This window comes from Topomyia yanbarensis, chromosome 2 (assembly GCF_030247195.1).
Source record: "Topomyia yanbarensis strain Yona2022 chromosome 2, ASM3024719v1, whole genome shotgun sequence".
Taxonomy (NCBI): Eukaryota; Metazoa; Arthropoda; class Insecta; order Diptera; family Culicidae; genus Topomyia; species Topomyia yanbarensis.
The window spans coordinates 149,972,287-149,989,222 of record NC_080671.1 but is presented as its reverse complement, the minus strand read 5'-3'; the positions used below and the strand labels follow the sequence as shown (position 1 = coordinate 149,989,222).

The window sequence follows — 16,936 nt, the reverse complement described above, 5'->3', positions numbered from 1 at the left end:
AATTCCTGAATATGCCTATACATCAATAACAAAACACCTTAATTTCTGGATTGTAAAATAACATACACAGGGGAAAATTGCCAAACGTTTTATTCTCTCTAGCAAATGTTCGTTTTGTCCCATTCGTGCTCGCAACTTGTAAATATTCGCTATTAGGCCCAGTGATATAAAATTCTTATGTAAGTGTGATTATTCCGCGTATAACGGCAGCATTTAATTATATTGGTGAATTATATTCCCGATTTAAATTAAGCGAATTGAAAATTACATGTGCACACTGTTCCACGTTTAATACAGGCCAGATTTGATTATCCGTAGGGTGCAGAAAAATTTCGCTTCGGATAATCGAATCATCCGGATAATCTAATCAAAACAATTTTTTTCTATTGTACATATATTTGTTATATATTCAAAAACAGGATCTAAGGTACGCACATTAATGGACTTATGGAACTTTTTTTGTTAAACCGTTTCAAGAAGTGAAACGAATATCAATTACTTTATATTCTATAAAGTGATAGTAAGACATGTAAGACAAATCGTTGCTTTTGTGCTATCTTACGATTGTTATTTTGCACATTCCAAGAAAAACGATTTTTAAAGTTTGAGATTGAATATCTTGAAACTTACAAATGGTATGAACAATTCAAAGAAGACAGCTGATGCTTCTATCTATTCTGTATTAATCTCTCAAATATTGCGAAGATCAGTTGACTACGTTGCGAGGTTTTACCATAAATGTAAACAAAAGTCACCCTCACACGTGTCACAGGTGTGTAATGATGACAAAATTTGTATGGCGTGTCATAATCGAGCATGGACAATTTTTCCATAGAAAACAATCATCAATTATCAACTTTTATTCATATCTTTTGCTTGATTTGGTCTGTGCATTTTCAAGGAAATGAGTCCGGAAATCTAGAAAAAATAGTTATTTTTGGTTACAGTATTGCCAAATATTGTATATTTCCAGTTTAAAACTTAAATTGTATTTTCCTCACAATTCGTGCACTTTTGTTTTGAAAATAATTATGCCATTGTGTTTCTCAGATAGTTTTACATATAAAAACATCTTATTCATCGAGATAATTTGAGCCAATACCACAGTCATTTAAAGCAAAAAAATAAAAATTTCTCGCTATATCTTAGTAACCAAGCAGAATGTCAAAATTCTGTAAATGCCACTTTGTAGGGACTTTTTCGACAAGTAATGTGCCATATCTAACTCCATTTACCCCAAAATGGCGTTTGTCATAAGATAGCACAACAGCGACGAAATATGTTATAAAGCCAACTTATTTTATTTCAAAGCATTGTGTTCGTTTAAATTGGGTTGGTATACTTTGGTTTAATAATCAAGACACATAAAATTAAATTCATTGCGTGAAGCTTCAGTCAACTTAATGTTGGTTTTGGTGAATTCAGACAGCGATAAGAACTGAATTTAAGATTATACATTCCACTGAGAAACCCAAACTATGTTTCAAAACCAAACAACACAGGTCCAATAATAGACGCCTGCTGAACGGTCTTCTGGGCGTTGGTCCAACGAAGGACCAACGTTGGTCCAACGAAGGACCAACGTTGGTTTTAAAGGCTGTTTAGTGCATCTACTTCGTAAAGAATTATTAGCGCTGTTCTTTTCAGAGCAGTGCAATGTACTGACTACAGTGAAGATCCTATTTTATTAGTCCCCGTGTTTGTCCGCCTCCGAATTTTTCTACAACAGATTTTGTCAGCTTTTTGACCCGTTTGCTATAGTGTGTTAAGAATTCAAAATGTTTTAAAATAGCCTGTTCTTAAAGTAATGAAAAAGTGTCTATTTTTTAGCTGATACGATAATAGACCGACTCCGAAGTGATGTTCAGATTTTGTCAGTCTTCAATACATAAAGGAGCTGCCATAATCGGTGCTTCTATTCATTCTAAAAATTACAGAGTTCATTCACAGATTTTAAAATTTTGTTCTTTGTTGTATTTAAATATTGGGATAGAAAAAAATAGACTTTTTTTTGTTAAAAATGTGAAATTTCTGTATTTCTACGCATTTTTGTGAATATATTTTGAGAACATAAATTTCTGGTCTTCCAGAAACTGTAGTTAGATTTATTTCGACCCAATATTTCTGTATTTCTACGAAGTTTTCATTATTTTTTTAGAAAATATGTATTCTTTCAGAAACTGTAGGTGGTATGAAATAATAAATTATAGATGTTTAATGTAGTTTGAGAAAAAATAATGTGCGAATAATCGAAACAATTTCTTCGGATGGGCGGACTACGGAGTCATTTTCTACGGATAATCGAGTTACGGATAATCGAATATGGGCTGTACTCGATATTACATGGAAATACACGTTTGGAATGTTTTAAGACCTGGTTTGAAATATATTTGAGGATAGAGCCTTCCAAGGCGGATCTCTGCCATAATTCCTAGAACATGAACGATAGAGAGAGCGAAAAAAACACACCTAAACAATATGTAATATCTCGGTTAAAAATTGGGTCTTGGATTGTAAATTGTTCTTAAATATTCATTTGTATATTTGTATATAAATTTAGCATATTGCCTACATATTTTAATTTAATAACTAAACTAATGGCGAAATTTGACACTAAACCGTGGCGAAAATTAAAAATGAAGGACGAAAATTAAATCATATAGAGTATGACGAAAAATTATTTTTTGTACGGATTGCTAATACTGCTCACTAAAATGGCATTTAATGCTGGAAAACAAGGCTAGATTTTTATAATGTGTTCGAATCTAACGGAAAATACATAAAATCATTTAATGTGGAAACATTCTTGGGCAAACGCTTGTCTAGGGTGGCGAAACATAGTGCTTTTACCCTATAGTGGAGGCAAATTTGTTGATTCAGTGTTATCATGAAATTGATGTTGAACTAAATAAATGAAATGATCACTCGAAAAAAAAAGATTTTGTTTAGTTTTTGGTTCTTTTTAAACTCTGGGTAGCCGGATACCGAGAGTATCCTATTTTTCTAAACAAAAGCAGTTTGAACTCCATACAGCCGACCGTGGGAGTATTGCCTAGAAAAGTAAATCTTATCTGCATAATGGTCCGGATCACTATTTATTGCGACAGTACCCTCAGTGTACAAAAATAGTGTAGTATACCAAAATAATTGGCGGGCCAAGGATTCGAAGCAGTTGACCACCAGGATCTGGAATTGTATCCGGAAGATGGACGTCAGTGCCGTCTAGTGCTCTTGTGACAGCATCGCGACTAAGTTGCGTTGTACGGCTGACCAGGACCCCTTCTCCAATATTCATTGACGTTTTTTTGAAGAAAAAACATTATGTTTTAAATCAAAATACTGAATTCATTAAAAAATTTGCTTTGTTTTTTAACTACATGACTGAAAAAATTCTCATTTTTTATTGAACACCTGTTATTCATCATTCCAAACCCTAGCAGTATAACATTCTTCTACAGGACACAAGTCCGTGTTTGCACTCACGCAAACGCTACCAACGGTATCTGATTAAATTGATCACTACTGATGTCACGTTATCAATTGGCCGTGCTAAATTGTCTTGTAGAGTGATATATTGTATTGTAGGATATTAAACCTATGTCATTGATGCGTTACTTGATCTGCTTGTGACCTATCGCGATTGAACTTTATGTATCGGTTGTGGAATTGACTTGGACCGAGCATGGTTTCCTTATTCAACCGTTCAGTCCGGCTAATATTTTTCCGACTACACGATAAACCGTAGTAGCAGTCTGTGTACAGCTAGCAAAAGGCCACGCACATTCAGTTTCATCTGCTCCCAAGGGATTACACGAGATGGGTTTACTTCAGCCCGGGCAAATCAGCTTCCCGAACTCACTCATAACATTACATACAAACACCGAGTTGTCTGAAGTTGAGTTGTGCTTTTCTCAAACGCTAAGTCATTTTTTAAGAATATGTCTTGAGACACACTTTAAGCGTTTCAAATCAAATTACATTTCTTATAAATGCTAAACCATCGACTGACTTTTTGTTTTTATATGTTACTTATTGAACTTTATGGTGAGTTTTCAATCACCAGTAACCACTCGTTAACAGCACAATGAAGATAAACACCAAGGTACCGTGCTGGTTCCAAATATTGATCCGCAAATTAGAATATTCAGCATAAATTATCAGTTAGTACCGTGTAATGATTATCCATGTATTGTGATACACAATTTAATATGGTCCTCACGCGATAGCTAAACGGAACAAAAATTTTGGAAAACTATATTCGAATCTTGCCGGAATATGAAACAGCACAATATGTATTTCCTGATGCTGTGTCGTATCTCATGAACTCTGAGCTGCCAGGAACCAAAACATGGACGAACTTTGACATTTGCAGTATTGGACTTGAGAAAACAGAACCAATATAACGGTTCGTTCAATGGGCGTGGATTTCTCGGAAATTCTACCATGACAGCATCATGTACCAAAGTAAAAATCCGCCCATTGCTTGTCGGAGGGTTGCGATTGTGGAACTTTTCCTTTTTCGAATAACAGATTGCATTGGTAAAAACGCACAAAACGCACCTGCTCATAGCGACGGTTTGATGGTACAAGGTACACATACAAAGACAAACTCCCGCGGGGGTTGCAAATGATTATTTCGTTTCTCAGGTGAAATATTGCTTGCACGTCAAGTTGGTTGCTTGAAGCATGTTAATGGAAGGAGCGTCGTAACAAATTTGCTACAGGTTTGGAATAAAAATTCCATAGCGGCTATCGGTGTTAAATGTGATGGTACCATTAATTGTTCCTCCAATATTCTGTGAAACTATACAGAACCTCCAACAAGCGCTTAGATTGCGCGTCGTATTTGTCAAGAATTCACTTTAAAGAATGTTAATGAAATGGTGGTGGTGCCTTTACTTCTCAAATTTTACTTGAACTCATTAATAATGGAATACATGAGGGTACCATTCAATATGTTTTTTCTCAACTTTCCAACCTAACTAATAGAGTTGAAATACAAAGTATACGTTTTGAATTAAAGGCATTTAGAATCAAACAAGTCGATTGCAGAAAAACTAGAATAACTCTGTAGCGGTTGAGATTTTTATGGTATGTGTAGAACGAATTTTCCCCTATATACGATCCTCTATCACATCTCAAGAGATTATTCGTGGTTAATAACCAAACACCCTGTATATAGTAGAAGTGCACAACATTTTATTGCATTGATGAACAATAGTTTCGCTATTGACAATAACTTTCGTACAAATAATATCCAAAATACCACAACCTTCGTCACGTTATTGCCAAATTCGTAGAAATACATATTACATAGATAAATAAATGAAAAATGGATTGCTCTTTTTGAAAGTTTTTATCGCAATTTACAGAAAAGAACCGTGAAAGTACGAAACATTTCGTTGCCTGGACGAAAACGAAGATTTGAAAAAGCACAACAAATGATTCATTGAATAAATTAAGATTCTTCATAAAACTGTTCAAAGTATAGAAAAAATTAAACAAAGTGCGAAAATGTTTGTTTACCTGGGCAGAATAAGGGTTTGTCATTCACTTCATACTTCGAACATTTTATTCACTAGTATTTTCATCCTTTTTACAAATTTATTTTCTCAGTGCACAGTTTGCCAAATCAGATGAAAACCTATCTGTTGCCACTCATCAACATACTCTATTTTTTTTACTTTTGAGCTAGTGTGGGATGAGTTGAGAGGTGAATTTTAATTTTTCTCGATAATATGGGTTTCAGAACGTATCTAACTTGTTTTGTGCTTGCTGTAGTGGGCGGAGCTTTCACCGAAAATATTCAGAGCAATAGTATTATGTATCGTAGGAGAATCCCGCCCATTGCTTTTTGAAGTGTTGCGATCATGAAATTCCGCTTTACCTTTCTTATAAAAGAAAGGCGCAGAGGCCGTATAAACTGTTCCGATCTATCCGTCGTGTTTTTTTGGAATTGCTGGACCGATTCTAACGACATTCATATATTATAATTTGTTTGTTCTAAAAATATGGATAATAAAATGTTCAAAAAACATTGTTTTAAGTATTTTTGTTATTAAGCTAAGTACTAGAAAGAAGTTATTATCACTGTACTAGTTGCATTAATTGCGTTTTGATTTTAAAAACAAGCTCATTTTCTTCACCATTGCGTTGGCATGATTGTACAATATACGTCCGTTATATGTTTTTTTAAATATTCCTTTTAATTGGTGGGTGATAGCCGGTAAAATGTAAGTAGGGGAATTGTGGGAAAAACCGACACTGTAGGTAAAACCGACACCCCACAACTTTTCCTAGAAATCAAATTTTTATTCATTTCATAATGATACATTATTATTAGTACGTTTATGTAGAGCATTCGACGAGAAATTGGATTTACGGTAGTGCGCTGAATGTCACAAAAATAAACAAAACATGCGACAGCAGCGTTCATACTCGTTTGGATGTTAAATTTTGTTGGTAGATTTAAAGGTTTTAACCGAACAAAAGCTTTTCAAATCACCTCATTTTTCAGTACCTATTATTATCGTCCTTTCCTATGATCAACTAGGGGCATTAAAGACGAGTTTGAGAAATTTAATATTTTTAATTACTTTTATAAAAAAAATGTTCGCTTTTGGGGTAAAACCGACACCCTATGGGTAGGGTAAAACCGACACACTGTTAAGATGGCTGTGTATACTTGCGATTCATTACAAAATGCTGGGGATCTTTGTGACACTTCAATTACACTATTAGCACACTATAGTAATAGCAGAAATACACAGAAATTCATTTATTGTGTTTATTTCTTGTAAGTCTCGTTAAAAATCAAAAATTGGAATTTTTGCTTATCTGATTCTATCGAAGCTTTTGCTGCAAAAAGCTCATCAAACCGAATTTCTAGTGTTCTCTTGGTTTGTCATAGACGAACTTTATCACAATGAGGCAATGATCTTATATAAACCCCAGTAGATCGTTTATGATCAGAGTCCCGAAAAATTTCAGTCTGAAAAAGATAGTTTTACTAAGAAGTGTGTGTGTGTGTGTGTCACTTATAAGTGAATAAATTCGATTAGCAGAACGTAGAACGCTTGCAAATCTTTTCTTACAAAATAAAATGACACTGAAGGTTGCAATGATGTGCGTAAGGATTAGGGGAGAGGGGGTAACAGTGAAACACATTTTTTCTTCGATTTAAATTCGATGATAATACATGCTCTTGGGTAGCCAAAAGTGGTACATAGTACCACCATTATTAAGTAATACATATATTTTTTCCAACTGGTTAAACTCACGGGAAATAACTTTTTGTGGGTAATAAACAGTCGGTGATAAAATGTACCATTGTGCCTCATGGGTAGGAACTATGAAACACGACGTCGTCTATAGTGAAATATTCGATTTTTTAAATTCTGTTCTTTTGTTTTGACGAAGAATTATCCTAACGCTTCGAATTAAAGTTATATTGAGGCGAAAATCACTTGCTTACGAAAGAAATCACTATATCATCGCATAACATAGGACTACCATATATGCATATGCATATGCATATTAGCTCACGCAGAAAAATATTTTGTAATATCAGCCTGGTTGAGGCTAGAAACGACATTTTTTTTCTTGATCTGAAACCAACAAAAATATAGTTTTCAATCAACCATTTGTTTTGTCGAATCGTAGCGAGCATATTCGTGAACTCAACTTAATGTTTTGTTAAACTAAACCCAGCTTTTCTTGAAGCACATTTGACAGCTATTACATTCTAATCTGTTTCTTGTTGAATCAAGGCTAATATTTTGTTAATTCAAATATCAAAATACGTTTGAATCAACAACAAATAAAAACTGAATCAAGAATCTTTTGGTTTCGTTTCTCTGGCTGGACTTTTTAATTCCGTTTCATTTTGAAAATAAAACTAAGAAATTTGATCTATAATTTCATGTACTTCTGCAAAAAATATTTATTTTAAAAGATTATCCTTGGCATTATCTATATATTCCTAATAACAATAGATTTTTCAATGTCTGCATTACAATCATAATAGTTGGACATCTAGTATCTCTTGAAAGGAGTCTTGATTTGTGTTGAATGATTGCGCGCCCTTTGTCGGATTGTTGAAGCAGCTACTTTGCTGTATAGTCGTCTCTTGTTCTGCTTGTTGAATGTATGTTCTGGTCGATAATACTCAGTGGCTTCGTTATTGGAAGAAGTCCCTGAAAAAATAAACATTAGTATTATAAATCAGTTCGTCAATAATTTATAAACTTACTTGATGCTTGCGCCAGCCAGATACATTTGGACCGATCTGCTAAATATAGAGGCGGCAGCAAAGTTTCCAACTCTGGACGTTCAATAATCTCCAAGGAATGTGAATCGTATCCGTTATCTGTAATCATTAAATAACAAAATATTATTCTGCATTAGCAAGATTTATGATTTTAGCATAAACAAGTAATGAGGTTATGTTCACAGGACGTTTGAGGAAATTTATCATAGAGGACATCAGAATAGATAAAAAAGTATGTTTACTTTTTTTAAATCGCGTAGTTTTGATTATTCTACTTCAAATACTTACCTAGAAACTGATTAACACTGTCTTCGGACATGCCAAACGAACTTAGCAAACTGTACAGTTCGATTTGAGCATCAGTTAGGTTTTCAACCTTCATTTCTTCTTGTTTCCTATCCAGCACAAAATATTTGTCAAAAAAGATCCCATCAAGGCTGAAATTTTACACCAGCATTAACAGGACCAAACAAAACAAGTTTTTACTCACCCTTTCCGTAGAAAGCTGTTCTGTTCTTCTCCGAGTTGTTCGATTTCGCAGGAATCGGATGTGCTAGGTGATCCTTGGCACTACCCGCCAACAATGAATAAGGACAGCAGCGGTGTAAGAACGGCCGTGGAGGATCGTAATTATTGCTTCTCGATCCAATTTAGTTGATATTTTTTTTGGATCGCCTAAAAAGTCGCCCGTGTTTATTTTATCGGCTAAGGGAAACTCGCATGTAAACAATTAAAAAAATGAGTTCAGTCAAAAACACGTTAGATTAGTTTTAACGATTCATTGGGTAAAAATAAAACACAATTTTGTTGTTCTTTGATAGCGATGAATAGCAAAATGGTTTGAGTTGTTTCAGAGCTAAATTTTTAGTTATTGGAATTTTTAGGCCAGGTTGGAATCAACAAAAAGTGGTGCATTTAAAACAACACTTTTTTTTAATCAAGATGGTCATATTTTTCTGCGTGCTGCAATCCTGAAAGTAGCGACAATTTCTACAAAATTTGTCCAAATTTACCAATTTTGCACTATATGAGTAGTATTTACTGTGGAAAATCGGAACCCATTCACATTTTGAGACAGACCACAAAAACAAGAAAATTCCACTGTTCCCCATACGTCATCATTTCACAGTTACCCAATGGGTCTATTCACGAAAATTGTGAAATTACACAGAACCATGATAAGTTACCAAAAAACTTTGTTCGCGGCAAATATTGAGCATAAAATTTGCTATAAATAACAATGGACTAAATATTTATTCAATGGATCATAACTCATAAAGATGGAATAATGTTTTTCATTGCAAATTTACAGCAACACGTGTAAAGAATTAGAAATTACACAGCTCAGTATTTACCTTTCAGTTTGAACTTACATCACACTCGCCATCTACAGGCGAGTAACGGAAAGTGTTCCCTTGTTCCAACAGGGCGAGTGAAAAGTAGCCATGAGTTTTAGTTGCAAGACATGTCGCTCTTCTGTTAATGGGGTTGAAATACATGTCGCGACAATGACGGATCGTGTTTCCATCCACCTTATTAGCTTTCCTGGTATGCAACGTTTTACACTAGACACCTGTTGTCTAGTTTAACTCATTCTTAGCGTGTGATGCTTGTTTCGGTTGTCTCGCGGTGAATGGAACAAGAATTTGTTCTGGTTGCGCGACGATCGCGCTTGAAGTTTCAACAAGTGGGCGCAGCAATCAGATACCGTTGCTTCCGTCGTGGGCACGAATAACTTTTCACTGAATGACAGTATTTTGTGAGCTATTGTTTCACCTTTCTTATAAAAAAAGTATAGAATCCGGTCAAAATTAAAAAAGAACCGGCAGTGACGGATTCAGGGGAATAGTCGCATTACAAACTGTACAATGTTAATTTCAAAAACGAAAATTCTCCCGATTTTTCCATCGACTAATTCGGCTTGCGTCAGTCGAATGGGCCACCAATTAACACTAACACCGTGTCTTGTTGGAGCGACCGGTTAAATATGACTAACGAAATTTCAACCAATTAAGTCGATCGATTAGTTGATAGTACAAACTGAAACCAAATTTTCGGATGATTAATATGCTGACGAAAATTCTCTGGTTTGGTTTTTGCAAGTTTTTGAAAATTCTGAACGATCACCATGTGCTGTTATGCCCTAGGCGTAACTAAAGCAGACAGTACTTCGGCAGAAGTTAAATAACTTCTCCAGATGATTTAGGATCGATTAGCTGTCTACGTGTTTTTGAATTTATAATTTAGTGATGTGATGATGCCTAGGCTGCCATCTAGTGGCAACAATATGAACAAGTGACATTTGTTCATATTGTCGAAAATTCGCATTCAATATTTAAGTACGTTGGTCCGGAACTTACACTTGGCCGATCGATTCAAAATTGGATCAGATACTCCTGGTGAAACTGAATATTGACTCATAAGTAGGCCGATTGGTAGCTTTTGACCGAATCGACCATGAGTTTCTCCTCCTCCAAGTTAAGAGCGCCAGACAAGCATCGTCGTGACTGTGCTCTTTTCTTACGCACCAAATGCTTTGAGTGAAACTGGACTTATGTCTATTTGCTTCGCTTATTAATAGATCAGGTGTACCGCAGGGCAGCAATCTTCGCCCACTGCTTTTTCATTGTTTTACCTTTCTTCTATAGAAAGGCTATGTAATCACTTTGAAAATCCTACCTAGGCTTTTACCTAGGCCCTGAGCGCTGAGTTTTTATACCATTCGACTCAGTTCGTCGAGCTCGGCAAATGTCTGTGTGTGCGTATGTGTGTGTGGGTATGTATGTGACCAACAAATGCACATCAGTTACTCGGAGATGGGTAAACTGATTTTCTCAAACTTAGTGTTAAATCAAAGGTGCAACGTTCCCATAGACTGCTATTGTATTTTTCTTAATTTCGACTTCCAATTCCGGAAATGGTTTTTCCGGGAAATGATACATTCCGGGAAATAGTTTGCCGGGAAATGATACATTCCGGGAAATAGTATATTCCGGGAAACGATATTCCGGGATATGGTACATTCCGGGAAATAGTTTTCCGGGAAGTTGTATTCCGGGGAATGGTATTCCGGGAAATGACGTACAACCTAACGATATGTGTATAAATGAGTTAATGCGTTGAACCTGCAAAACTACAAAATTTAAATCAAAATCGCAAAATTTAAAAAAATTTCGTTTTCGCCAATTTTTGCTCAAATATACTAAAAAGTATGATCTTTCATGTGGTTAAAACAGTATTAAATTTTAGGTGCCCGCATCAGTGATAATGAGCCTTGAAATAGGCTATTTTTTAGAGGAAAAGTGTCCATTACTTTTGAAAGAAAAAAGTTAGACCTTTGGTGTCCAAGAAAAAAATACTCGGATCGAAGTTTTCTATAAGCTGTTCAAAGATTTTTTTTAACAAAAAGTAAAAGATACGAAAGTTATATAAAAAAAGTTTTTTTTTCAGAAACACCCTATTCTATTGTTTTAAATTTCTTAAATTTCTTATATATCAAAAACTAAGAGAGATAGAGCTTTAATATATCCAACGAATTTATTTTAAAATAAGTTTCTTTACAACTTTGTGGAAGACCGTGGAGCTCTATCTTTCATCAGTAAAAAGTTTATTTTTGTATTTTAGATAAATTAGAACCACTCTAATAACTATCCCAACAAAAAGAAGCATCTTCTGATGTACACATGATAGGACATGTCTTACTCGATGTTTTCAATTAAGTCTCAAATGAAAGCCATAACATCAAGACACTTTCCTAAAAACCATCAATATACAGATTTAACTGCCCATTTATTTTTCTTATCATTCTCAAAAGTGCTCTCTTCCGCCTGTATCAAACACCCACGAAGGTTTGATGCGACTCCAAGGCGACACAAAACCTCTCTGTCGAATGAGCCAGCAAACACGGGACCTACAGCACGAACATCACATGCGCAACTCGAAATCTTTCCGATCCACATCTGAACCCTACTACGAAATCGTCTGGAGGAACCCCTGCCGACACGAGGAGGACCACCCGGCGTTCCAGTCCATAATTCCTCCTGATGAAGGCCACCCGAGTCTGTAACCTATGCCATTGATCTCCCGATGCCTGAAACTGAAAGCTAATAATTTTCTCTCAAACCCACCCCCCCCCCTGCCATCTTTGTCCACCCTTCCTCCTCTGACTCTTATACCCAGGAGTATCACCCTCTACCCCTTGTGTATATATGTATAAGATAGTTATAAAGTCTCCTTAGTTTCATTTAAAAAAATCAATATGTAATCCCCTAGTTTTGAGTAATTCAAAATGTAAAACAAAACAAAATTAGCTCCTTTAAGCTATCGCAAACGTGCCTTATCAAATAAACGAATTGAATTAAAAAAAGCCGCAACATCCCTATTGACTGTTATTAAATTCCATTAGAATCGGAGTTCTGGTTCCTGTGTTATGGGTTGAATTATGCGGTCCCATGCGAAATTCCCATATAAACTGGTATAATTTGGTTCAATAAGCCGTATGTATGGTTTTTTTCCGATGCAGATGAAGTTAAGAATACGTAGTCGATCTTTTTTTCGCTTTTTGTACGCAAAATAACAAATCAAAAATATTTTATGAAATTGAATTATTGCACTACACATTCCATTGAACTACATTGATCCCTATCCCTTTTCCCAAGATAACTATCAAAAATGCAAACCCATGTTGCTAAATTCACTGCCAAATAAGTCCGTTTGTGTCAAACGAGGACGTGTATACTTTTTTGTAAAAAATCAACTAATTTTTTCTGAAGTTTTAAGGGTTGAACTTATATATTGTTATATTTAGAAAGATGAGCTCTATTGGTTTTTGTAATGAATAAAGAAATTTCATTCTTCATTTAATAACCTATTTATTATATAGAATAAAATTCTTATTTTATTTATTTATTTATTTATTTGTTTTTTTATTTATTATTATTATTTTCATCTGACTGACATGGTCTACATGAAACAGATGGGTAGAATAATAAGTTGTACTCATGTAATCAGAATATCATTTACTGTTTTCTGAACGGTCAAAATTTATGCCTGTCGCAAGTAACCCCGCATATGGGCTAACTTGCAACACATGATCTGCGTTAAAGTCTACTGCAGTATAGTTTCGCTTACCCCTAGTACATTGACTAAATTTAATACAATTGAGACTTTGATTCAAAATTAATTCAGTTGAATTTATTTTAATTTATTTAATTTAAAATTCAGGCCTATGCAGTTTACAAACAACAACCCTTCATTTCAGCATCAATAATTGCAAGTATTATTCAAAGAACTGATAACCTGCAATTAACATGATTAGATTCCACTGGAACGGTGTTGCTAGAGAGAGAAGATAGAAATTGAGCAGTTTCTAGACTTCCTAGTACTATTCTGTATTTACGGAGTATTTTTATATAGTAGTTCTAGTTTAAGGGGTTATATACAAAGTTTTGGCGAAAAAGTGAGTTAAGTTCGTTATTTTTTAAAAGTGCTTTATGCAAATTTTATTTGAAAAGTAAAAGTCTATTCGTTGGTAGCACTATGGAAGATATAAAAAACAAGTTGAATTAAAAAAAAAATTCAAGGTTGTCGGAGTTATGGACCATCCCTCGAATCGTGTTTTTGGCAGAGGTTTGCGGTGAATGCTCTCCAAGCCGAACCACTCAACTGAAATCCAAAAACTAAAAATATTATTGAAGAAAAATGTCTTGTGGTGTACTTGAACGGATCGGTTTCCCAATAAAAAAATTTCTTTCAAGAAAAACATGTTGACCAAAAAATTGAGTTTTGTGGTGCTCAAAATTTTAAACAAAAATTCATTGCCAGGAATCGAAATTTTTTTGATGATAAAGGAACCATTCAAGTGCACGAAAATGTAAATACAAACAATTCATTTTTTTTTTGAAAATCGGATGAATAGTTTTTGAGATATCAGGTTCGCAACGGTGTTTTTCAAAAAACTTCCTTCCGAGATAATTGCGTTCAAACTGAATGAATAATTCGTGGAAGAACCAGCACGCTGCAAACGGCTGTAGTCTGAAATCTAGTGCTCCGATCTGGATAAAACTTTGCACAGATATTTTCAAAAGTATGTACTTTCAGAATATTCAATATTTTTTTTCGATTTTTTGAGTTTCAACTTTGTATATAACCCCTTAAACGTTTAAAATGTGATTTGAAATAATATAAATCATATTATTTTAACCACTCAGCCAGCTGGCTCAAGGCATATTTGTAATAAGACAAAATGCGGTTCCATATTACCGCACATGGGTAGTTAAATAGTTAGTTAAATCGCTATCTTATGAATATTTGAGACGTATCAAACTGTAACATTTGCTATTGTATACTCGATATGTACGTAAGAGATACAAATGATATGCTCTTACCATTGAAGTGGAGCAAAGCACGACATTCTTCATTTCTATTTAAAAATCTCAACATACAGAAAATTACTCTCTCGCGCTAAAGAAACAAAAAATAATGACTTGCAGTACATGATTATCTGCTTCCATATGCTAACATTTAACAGCTATAATGCTAAATTGTAAACAGTATTATCGCTGATTATCATCTGTCCATCTGGTCAAAAACATATTGAAATTACTCCTCTGTTGCAAGTTATCCCGCATGACGGTAATGCTAATTAGGCTAATAAAGTATGACATTTTTGTTTGAAGTTCGTGGAGGGTGAGCCATTGTATTTATCAAGGTGTATTAAGAATGTAATAGACATTTCCACAATTTTGTTGAACATAATCAGCCATGGTATCATAGTCTGGTGAAATGAGAAAGGCACAATCACGCCACTAGGTGGATTATAACAGGTTTTTCGAATAAAGTCGTTTTACCAAACACACCGTGATATCACATAAAGGGCGAACACAAAATTATTGCGACACCGAAAATGTCATGCCAATTTTCGCCAATAATGTTTAAAATCAAACCAAAATTTTAGGGTAGTTTTATACATATATTTACTTCAAAAATCAAAAGAAAATTTAATCGATGGAGCCTTGAGTGTAAAATTGAACGCATTTTTGCTTGATGCCCTCCATCAAAGTCTTTACAGTGTCATCCGGTACCAGTTTCTCAGTTTTCCATTTTCTTAACATGTCCTTCTCGTCTTTGACGGTCTTCATGCTTTTCCGAAGTTCGCGCTTCATCATTGCCCAGTATTGCTCCACCGGGCGCAGCTCCCGACAGTTTGGCGGATTCCTTTGGAACAAAATGGATAGAATTGACCTCATACCACTCCAGGACACTTTTAGAATAGTGGCATGATGCCAAATCTGGCCAAAATAGCGGAGCTTCGTCGTGCTGCTGCAAGAACGGCAAAAGGCGCTTCTCGAGGCACTCAGATTTGTAGATCTCGCCATTTACTGTGCCCTTTGTCACGAAAGGCTCACTCCTTAGTCCGCAAGAGCAGATGGCCTGCCAAATGAGATATTTGAAGGCGAACTTCGACATGTTCTTCTTCGTAAATTTGTCGTCCACATAGAACTTGCTCTTGCCGGTGAAAAACTCCAACCCCGGAATTTGCTTTAAATCGGCTTTTATATACGTTTCGTCGTCCATCACACAGCAGCCATATTGTGTCAGGATCTTCTCGTAGAGCTTCCGTGCCCGAGTTTTAGCCGTCGATTGTTGCCGCTCATCGTGGTTTGGGAAGTTCTGTACCTTGTATGTATGTAGTCCAGCTCTCTTCAATGCACGAGCTCTGCGACATGCCGATCTTTTTAGCCAAATCGCGGCTTGAGACGTTGGGATTTGCTTTAATCATCCGTTTCACCTTTCCCTCCGTCTTTTTGTTCTCCGGTCCGGGTTTTCTTCCAGCTCCTTTGCCGTGATCCAACGTCAACCGCTCCTGGAACCGCTTCAACACTCTGGAGACGGTTGAATGGTGAATGTTCAACATTTTTCCCAACTGCCGGTGCGACAGGTCAGGAAATTCCAGGTGTTTGGAAAGAATTTGTTCTCTCGACTCGCGTTGGTTCACCTCCATTTTCGTTGAATCGTAAAACACGACTTCGAGTTTGACAGCATGTAAACAATACACATCAATGAGAAAGTGTGCAAAATTTGGTTGATTTTTACCCAATGGTAAAAAAGTGATGCCCTGTTTAATGTGTCGCAATAATTTCGTGTTCGCCCTTTACGAAAAATTTTACAAGGAACCAAAGTCTTTCACAGTTTTTGTCATAACTGCATAAAAACATCTTGCATCGTCTACAAAATTGGTGCCCAAAAAACAAATATGTTTCTAGTTGTGTGTTTAACGCAAAGTGGTAGAATCATTGTTTGAAAAACCAATGGATCATCATCACTTCCCTATAACCCCCTTAAGGGGGGATTATCATATAAATGGTTAAAATCATACGGAATCTTTGCACATGGTTCAAAAAAGTTTAACTTTTTTTTATTTTGAGGACTTTATTAAAATTTGTTAAAATTTTTCGGTGGAATATATTCGTTCGTTTGGGAGCTATTTATGCGCAAAGTCGACATGTTTTTTTTTTCATTTGGCATCCTGGATTTCAAGTGAACGGCTTATTCGATTGTCACGATATTTATATCAAATTAAAGGTCCACTGCAGTTCGACCTTCACTGTGGATTAGGAAAGATTGATTCTTTTTTCACAATTTTTGGCTAAACAACAATAAAAAACA

The 16,936-nt window shown here is 35.3% G+C and overlaps 1 protein-coding gene across 1 annotated transcript; it reads right to left on the bottom strand.

Annotated features, from left to right (window-relative positions):
* Positions 1-7,966: 7,966 nt before the first annotated feature.
* LOC131678674 (uncharacterized) lies at positions 7,967-8,961 on the bottom strand. The gene is made up of 4 exons (XM_058958916.1): positions 8,760-8,961; positions 8,558-8,706; positions 8,252-8,368; positions 7,967-8,195 (listed from the first exon to the last, which is right to left on the bottom strand). The coding sequence occupies exons 2-4, from the start codon at positions 8,649-8,651 to the stop codon at positions 8,035-8,037; spliced, it is 372 nt and encodes a 123-aa protein (XP_058814899.1). The 5' UTR covers positions 8,652-8,706; positions 8,760-8,961; the 3' UTR covers positions 7,967-8,034.
* Between the last annotated feature and the right edge of the window lie 7,975 nt (positions 8,962-16,936).